The 8,837-nt window shown below is 41.6% G+C and overlaps 1 protein-coding gene across 1 annotated transcript; it reads right to left on the bottom strand.

Annotated features, from left to right (window-relative positions):
- Positions 1 to 579: 579 nt before the first annotated feature.
- On the bottom strand, positions 580 to 8,629 carry msl2b (MSL complex subunit 2b). Its single transcript, XM_044105090.1, has 3 exons — positions 7,367 to 8,629; positions 3,155 to 4,401; positions 580 to 2,491 (listed from the first exon to the last, which is right to left on the bottom strand). Exons 1-3 carry the CDS (start codon positions 7,506 to 7,508, stop codon positions 2,192 to 2,194), a joined length of 1,689 nt encoding a protein of 562 aa, XP_043961025.1. The 5' UTR covers positions 7,509 to 8,629; the 3' UTR covers positions 580 to 2,191.
- Between the last annotated feature and the right edge of the window lie 208 nt (positions 8,630 to 8,837).

Here is an 8,837-nt window from a genome sequence, read left to right as displayed (position 1 = left end):
TCACATAAAAAAGAATAAAAAATTGACAATTAATTAGATTAATCAATACGAACCAGTTATTGAAATAATTGTCAACACATGTAATAATGGATTAATTGTTAACTGGAGCATGCAGGCCCCAAAAATCCCATTAGTTGACAAAACAACATATTCAGAGATGCAATAAAGCTAAATCTGTACAAAGTATAGTTACTTTTTACTGTTAAACTGTTTATTAGTACATTTCAGACAATAAAATAAATTTCTTACTTTATAAAAGAAATGTTAATTTTCAGCTTTTGGTACATTTTTCTAAAAAATATTACCATTTTCTTCTTATCTGATTACTAAAATAATATTTCGTTGCAACCAGAAATGGAAAGGAATTCTTTTGCAAACTGGAAGAATTATTATTTCACATGTCCAGTCATGTAATTCAATAAATTCTGCGTGATTTTTTAGTGTAAAAAGCATAAAAATAAATGTAAAAAGTAGCATAACTGTCTTGTATTTAAGGATGTTCCAGCCCTCTGCTGCCCCCTAGCGTTAATATTCTGCGCTACAAACCAGCTGATTAATGTGTAAAGAAAACAAAAACACTTTTTCTGATTTTCCTTTCTTTTTTATGGAAATATGTTACAGTTATATTACAGTTATTTAAATGCCCAGAGGGAGAAAACAAACAAAAATAGTTCAGAGACACAAAAGAAGGCGACTGCAACTGAACCGAGACAGAAAGGGCAAAGGTCGTGGGGCAGAGCGGGCGACGGAGGAAGAATAAATACTGCGATGCAACAGAAGAGTCCTCTCTCCGTCCTGTTGGGTTTTTAGCAGCAGGGACCAGAAGCTCGTGGGGAAACGGCGCACAGCGTCGTCTGCAATCAACCAGAGGTTTTAAACACATCAGAGCAGAAACACGCTGTGTGTGTGTGTGTGTTTGTTTTTAAGCTGTGTGACCAGTGTGAGAAAGTGCTTCATGTTCACAAACACACAAAATGACGACATTTAAAAAACAGCAAAACCAGGGATTTTTTTTTCTTTCCGATTTTCCTCCAGACTTAAAATTCACAATTTTACTACTTAAATACATGTTTGTAAGTTTACAACATCTCAGAGTAATATTTAGTAGCTTAAGTGGCTCACAGAGTATAAACATTCAACAGGCATATTAAACCTTGGCTGGTGGTTCAAGTCACATCCTGGCTCTACAGCTAAGCGGGTCAGAAAGTTTTGGCTCCTCCGTCTGACTGCAGGGTGTGAAAACTTTCTGGTTGAAAGCAGATCTGCTCCTGATTGGTTAGAAAACGCTGATGTAGAAAAAAAGTCTTTATATAAATTACACCAGTCTCTGATGATGATGAAGTATCCGTCTCCAAACCAGGGCCCTCACACACACACACACACACACACACACATACACACACACACACATCCCGACGTCATGCTCAACACGATACACTGCAAAAACACTAAATCCTACAGAGTTTTTTTTGGTTATTTTCCACTGTAAAATAAAACAAAACTGATTATTCTTTAATATTGATAAAAAAGTAGAATTATTTCAGCTACAGGATTCTCCCCCCTCATTTTTAAGGAATTATTGACTTAAAACCAGCTTTTTATCTTGCTGAAAAGCTACTTTAAAGTTAGCTTTGTTTTATTTTAAGTGCATTAAAATGTTTACACTAGAAAAAAACCAACAATCCTCGATAAGATTTAATATTTGCAGTGCAGACGAAGTAAAGAAAAGTGAAATGAAACCTCTGCGCACAGTAACGCTACATCTCTGCAAAAACACAAAGTTCACCAAGTGTGTCTAGTTTCAAATGCAAATATCGTAGTTTATGATAAATAAAACTAAAACAACTTACAAGTAATTTTTCTGCCTGATATATGAGCTTGTTTTAAGTAAAATAATTTAGTGCTTAAGTTTTAAATTAATGAATTATTTAGTAAATTTATCTCCTATATGTTGCAGAAAAGTTACCTCAAAGTTGTTTTTTCTTATTTTAAGTGCGTCAACATATTTGCAGTAGAAACGAGACCAGAAATACTTGGTAAAATTTTATTTTTTTGCAGTGTTCCTCCACATGCACCGCCCGCCGTGTAGCTGCCTGGTTCTGGTTCTGGTTCTGGTTCTGGTTCTGGTTCCGGTTCTGGTTCCGGCTCCGCTGCAGGTCGACCCGGGAATGTAGGAAGAAGTGCTGCACCTTCAACAGTCAAACCGCATCTCCAGCGAATCCTCGAAGGCCCGGTTGTCGTGGCCGGCGCCCGACAGGAAGGCGGCGGAGACGGGAGCGCCGGTCGCCGTGGTGACGTTGAGGAGGGCGCCGCCCGGGGAGCCGGCGGCGGGGCTCCGCAGGGCGGCCGCCGTGATGCTGGTGAGGTTGATGCCCAGCGTGAGGCGGGTCTGCTCCAGAGCCTTCTCCGGCACGGCGAAGGCCTCCAGCTTCTTCTCGCCGTTGGCCATGTAGGAGTTCTGGCAGCCGCGGCAGATGCAGTCCAGACACGCCTGACACAAACAAACATCAACGCAACCAAGAATAACTCACACAACTACTAATGCCAAAGAGACACTCACTGATTATGAGTACTATTATATTAATATTTTCTAATTCATTAAAATGAAATTAAAGTCTCTTATAAATTAATAATTCACTAGTAATATATTTTATACATTTGATGAATTGTCACATTTTTATTATGATTAATAAACATGATTATAAATTGATTTAAACAATATTATTAATAATTAATTTGATGATTCAAATGAATAATGAATCTAAATAATAAACAGAATAGTAATAAATTAAAGAATAAATAATAAAATTCCATAATAAATTGTTAATTGTCGACAAAAGTGTAAATAGTTTTAATAACTATTTAAAAATAATATAATTAAGTATTTTTAGCTTTATTAAAATTGATTTATTATTAAAAATACATAATAATTGTATACACTTTATATAATTAATACATTATTATAAAACATTAAATTAATACTGATTAATTATTAATCAATAATTATAAAATAATTAATTTAAGAACGGACAATATAATATAATATAATATAATATAATATAATATAATATAATATAATATAATATAATATAATATAATATAATATAATATAATATAATATAATATAATATAATATAATCAGTGTGAGTCTCACCTTGCGGTTGGAGTAACAGGGACATCGCTGCCCCCTGCAGGTCAACACTGATGGATTCTGCGTTGCTCTTCCGCACTTGCAGCCTTTCTTCTCCACGGCTTTCTTGTAGAGCGGCTTGGAGGGGCTCGGCGGGTGAGAGAGGGGGTGTGGGTGGGGAGGCGCCCTGTCGCGGGGCTGGGTGCGCGGTTTGGGGGCCCCCTGCCGGGCCTTGGTGTAGGGCTTCTTGTTGGGCCCGTGGTGCTCCATGGTTTTCTTCAGGGCCTTGTTGGGGACCAGAACCGTCTTGCCGACCCTTGGGGGGCCGCCGTTGGGGACCGGTGCCAGGTGGGGGTGGGGCACAGCCATGGGGAACCTGGGCTCGTGTTTGGTGGTGGCGGCGTGGTGCTGCGGGGCGGGGAGCGGGGGCCCCCGCAGGAGGCTGGTGATGTTGAGGGGCTGCACCTTCTCGCTGTCGCTTTCCGAGCGGGAGCGCTTGCGGTGGCAGCGCGGCGGGACATGGGGGGCGACGGCGGAGGGCTGGGGCAACAGGTGGGGGTGGGGCAGGCGGGGGCCGCTGTCCAGGACGAGGTCGAGGCGGTGCGGCCCGTTCAGGGCGGGGTAGTCGGACTCAGTGGGGTCCGTCTCCAGAGTCCTGAGCACTTCCTCCACGCTGAGCAGCAGAGACCCCCCGCCGTGCTTCAGCTCCTCCCCAAAATGGCCGATGTCGCAGAGCTCCGCCCCCCCGCCGGCCGCCACACTCACACACACCGGCAGCTCCTCCGAGAAGCCCTCCTGCTTGGCTACGCCCGTTTCCATGGCAACAGGCTGCAGCGAGTCCGAGCCCACCAGGCCGTTGCAGTCGTGGAGCCCGTTCACCGTGGCGCCCCGCTCCTCGTCTTTGACCTCCGTCGGGGGCGGAGCCTCGTCTGCCGCGGTCCTAGGTGGCGACGACGGCGACCCGGAGACGTCCTCCGACTCCGGCTCGCTCTTGGCCAGCGCCAGCCCCTCCTCCAGGATGGCCTGCAGGTCCGGCGAGTCGCCGGCGGCGCTGGAGAGGTGCGGCGCCAGCGGCGACTGCGTGATGTAGAGGCAGAGCTTCCTGTAGCAGCGGACGAGCAGCGAGAGCTGGCGGTTCTCCTCGAAGCGGGCGTAGTCCTTGCACCAGCTGCAGGACGGCTTCAGCTGCATCCGCTGACCTTTGCAGCCGCGGCAGACGTAGTGCTGGCAGGACGAGTTGGTGGGAGCGATGGGGTCCTGCAGCAGGTTACCTGGGAGGAGAACGACCACAGGAAGGACCTGTTAAAGCAGATAGCTGCTAACTGGCGGTAGCTTTACCACTAAAGCTGGCTGATGCATATTCTACAAATTCCAGTCCCACCTAAATATCATTTATATTTACTGTGTATGCTATATTTAGGATAAATTATGATTTATTGGACAACAATTTTAAATGTTCAGCAAACAAATAATTCAGATTTTTCTGACAAATCGACACATTATTGCATAATTGTGAAGTTGGAGGAAAACTATAGTTTTTTAAAATATTTTTTTACATAATAAGAATCTAATAATTGTATGGCTGAATTGATTGATCACATTAATTGTATCTAATCCATTATTGAAATAATCGCCAACAGATTAAGTAATCGATTAATCGTTAATACAAACTGAAAAAACACTCAAAAAAGTAATTAAAGGTGAACTATTATACTTCCTTCAACAGGTTAGTGTCAGTCTATGGTCTATACAAAACATATTAATAAATTATTTTGCACCAAATTATTCTTGGATAATAAGATTCTGATCTCATCTGTTCTGCCCATTTTGAGCTGCTTTCAGAATTATACAACCGTAAATCTTTGACAAGCAAAACTGGAGCCTCCTGCACAACCAACAAGAATCAAGCAGGTGGTTTCTGGATGGTGAGTCAACAACTAAACTCTTGTCTTTTCCAGCAGCCATTGTACAGCGCATACAGCTGTGAAACAAGCTTATGAAACATCCCGGAACTCAGTTTGGGTTGCTAGGTAACAGCAGAACTCCACCGGGGTTGCTAGGTAATGGGTGGAATTCCACTGGGGTTGCTAGGTAACGGCACAGTGCCTATCGAATGTGACTCTACTATCAGGAAGTTTTTGAAAAACATGAACTTTTTGCCAGAAACCAGCTGGGTGGTTTTGGTTAAGAGCTTTAGCTGTTTCTATTAGTATTAAAACATGCAACATGTGAATTGTGCACACCAGCTCCCTTTAAGGTTATTTTTCAACCTTTTCCAGCTCTATAGCAGTTCCACAGATGAGGTCAGAGAATCTGTATTCGTTTGCTCAAATGGCCTAGTCATAATTCCCAGACAGAATCTGTTCCAAGAATAAAACAAATACTTGTTTTTCAGCCTTCACTTAATGTGAAAACATAGACTGAATTCTTGTTGGATGAAATCCCAATAAACTCCATTTAAACTGGGGCTAATAACTGGATCAAAAACGTAAACGTGTGTGAAGGCAGCTCATCCTGAGGAGATTCACACTTTGACAGGCTGGAGAAACAGCAGCAGGAGAATCTAAATCCTTATTTAACCTCCTGAGTGCTGCTTGGCGTGCTGCCGGACGGAGCAACAGCTGCTCTTTCAGAGGAGCTTCCTTAGCAACGCCGGCTTTTAAAGCACGCAGCTGCAGACGGGAGAAAGGAAGAAGGTCCATTCATAAGAAACAAGCGAGCACACACTCCGCCGCTGCTGCCTCCCGACAACACAACGTCTATATTTAACACACAGCTCAGTCGACTTTCACACTGATGCATTATTTACAAAGGCAGGTTATCTGTAAGAACTGGGAGAACGGACAACATGGTGGAAATAGTTCAGTTCTGTTGTTTAGGTTCTCCTCCAGAGTTTATTTGAATGACTGGAAGTGGTTTGATGATTGATCAGGTTCTGTCCGGGTTTTCAAAAAGATACAGAAGTAAAGGACAAATAAAGAAATGTTCAACTGAAACAAGATCTCCAGCAGTTCAAAATGATTTACAAGTTATGAAAAAAACTGCTTTAAAAAGAATAAAGCAGTTTTTTTCATAACTGCTTTATTCTGCTGATCTTTATTCTGCTGATCAGCAAAAAAATCCACCAGTTTTCTCTGATAATAATTGATAATAATAATTATTATTCTTACTAATTGTTATTATTATATTATAATAATCAGAATATTATACATTGCTATTACTACTATCTGTAAAGTAATAAAACTATAGTAGTAATAAGACTAATAATATTATTATTATAGTAGTAGCATTACTACTATAATAATAGTAGTGTTACTACTACAATTGGTAGTAGTAACATAATAATTATGACAATAGTAATATCATATTAAGATTTTATCAGTGTAATAACTATGAAATTTAAAATATAAGTATTTGATCGGTTTTGACATAGAACATTTATAAATAAGCGCAAATTGTGTTTAATATCACTTACACAAAACAAAAAACTAAATTTATTTACACAGAAATCATTTGTATTAAAAAAAATCATATTTTTTTAAATATATAATTTAGGCAATAATTGTCTTTATTAGTTCATCTATTTATCATAATTAAGTAGACGAAACAGTGTTCTGTTAACTTATGTAATCAACTTTTTAGTTTTATTAGTTGATTTGACTTGAGAAGCGGTGAAAAGCAGACGTGCCGGTCTATTGAATGTAAACATCCGCAGCAGCTGCCAAAACGCCACACAGACGGGGGTGTGTCATGGTGCATTCGCTGCACTTAGGAATTCAGAGCTTCGCAACTCCGACACTAAGTTATTTGGGTTTTGCGTAAGTTTTCTTTAACTACCACTTCAGTGAAAGTCGTGGGATAACAATTCCTGGAGAACATTCATATTGAGGTTTTATTTAAAAACTATATAAATAAGCATAATTGATAGATTAGTTACATAAAAAAATAACAAACATTATACATATGACGGAATGTTATTTTACCCAACCAGCTCAACAGAGCTTATGGTGTTAGCTCTATTGAATTTGTCTAAAATTATATATCTGGCTGGAACAATCAGCAAAGCTCCAAACAACATGACAAACCCTCATATCTCCGACTGTACCTGAATGCAGCATAAATTTAAAAGCTCGCCCTCACTGTCATGTTAGCTGACGGGAGGAGGAGGAGGGGAGAAACCTATTTTATTCCAAAAATAACACATTAAAGCTGTTAAAAACGAGGCAGGGGACTCACCACAGACCAGGCAGGACAGGGACTGGCGGAAAAACGGCAAAACCTTGCAGAGCTCCGCCAGTTCCCGCGGATCTCCGGGGTCGCACTGCAGCACCGAGCGGCTCGCCGACACGTAGAGAGCGGTCGCATTCACCGGGTTCATCTCAGCTGGCTGGCTCGGTCCGTTTAAGTGGATCAGTACGTTAAAAACACATAAAAAAGAAAGGGAAAAAAGAAAGAGAGGAAGGAAACCACACAGAGATAAATTAACTCCCGATCAACTCCCGCTTTCTGTGAGGTAAAAATATTTGTCGAGGGAGTCCGGCGGCTTTGGAGAGAGCATAGATGGAGGCAGTAACCTCGGTCAGTTCTCCGTCGGTAAATCCCACATATATAACAGTCTGAGCGCAGAGAAATCCCTGTTACACATTCCCAGTCACATCCTTGGCGTGATGTCCCGGTCCGGGGGAGAAGGAGCAGCTCCTAAAAGGCCTATCATGCACATAATGTCGGTTTATCCTCATCAGCTCCGGTTGTTTCCAAACGACATGAAAAATAAGATGGTTAACTCCGGACAGGAGCCAGTTTCCTTCCGCCTTCTGACGCTGCTTTTGCCCGGTTAACTCGCAGCAGCTCCGAAATTCACATGATAAAGTGCTCCGGTTTGCGATGTGCTCCGACAGACGAATCCATTATCCACATGCATTTTCCTCTCGTGTTGTCCACAGCTTGTAGCGCATGATGCATTAATTAAACCCTCCAGTTGCGGTGCAGCCCCGGCGGCAGCAGGCTAGTTATTTATGGTTGTGTTATTGTTCGCAGAGATTCATGGCGGCTCGAAAACAAAACAGGCCGCTCCGGGGTTTAAATGGTCCTTTTTAGGTGAGAAGTACCGGCACCCACGGCTCAGCGAGATGGGGCGGTGAAACGATAGATTCCTGGTATGAAAACAACAGCAGTAAAAATAATTTAAAAGCTTCGCCGGTTCTGTCGCGGCAGAAAAAAAAAGCAAGCGGAAGCACCGGGCTTTCCTGACAGCGCAAGCCGCCTGAGCTGCACCGGGAAGCCGGCTACATAAGCAGGCCGCGTCCCCGTTCACGGGATTAAAAAGATTCCTCCAATCTTAAAGAAAATGTAACACAGAACAGGAAAAATTAACTCCTCTCGTAACTTTTACAGGACCCTAAGAGTGTCAGAGAACACAATATTAAATTATTTTCCCCGTTGGTGTTCGTTGCTATCATTAGCCGCTGTGCTGCTTCTCCACACACAAACAAGGGGGCGCTGTTTACCACATCTCGCGAGAATACACGTGAGGCGGTACATTTTATTATTAATAATAATAATAATAATAATAATAACAATAAATTAACCGTTCGTTTTAAAAATATTCCTGTTGATCAAGTTGATGGGAGGGAAAATATATATTTTTTATTCATATTTTTTTAAAATACGGAACATAGGGAAAAGAGAAAAATAACATGAATAAATA

The sequence above is a fragment of the Gambusia affinis genome, linkage group LG21, assembly GCF_019740435.1.
Source record: "Gambusia affinis linkage group LG21, SWU_Gaff_1.0, whole genome shotgun sequence".
NCBI classification, from domain to species: domain Eukaryota; kingdom Metazoa; phylum Chordata; class Actinopteri; order Cyprinodontiformes; family Poeciliidae; genus Gambusia; species Gambusia affinis.
Note: the sequence above shows the minus strand (reverse complement) of the source record. Positions and strands in the feature narration are given on the sequence as shown.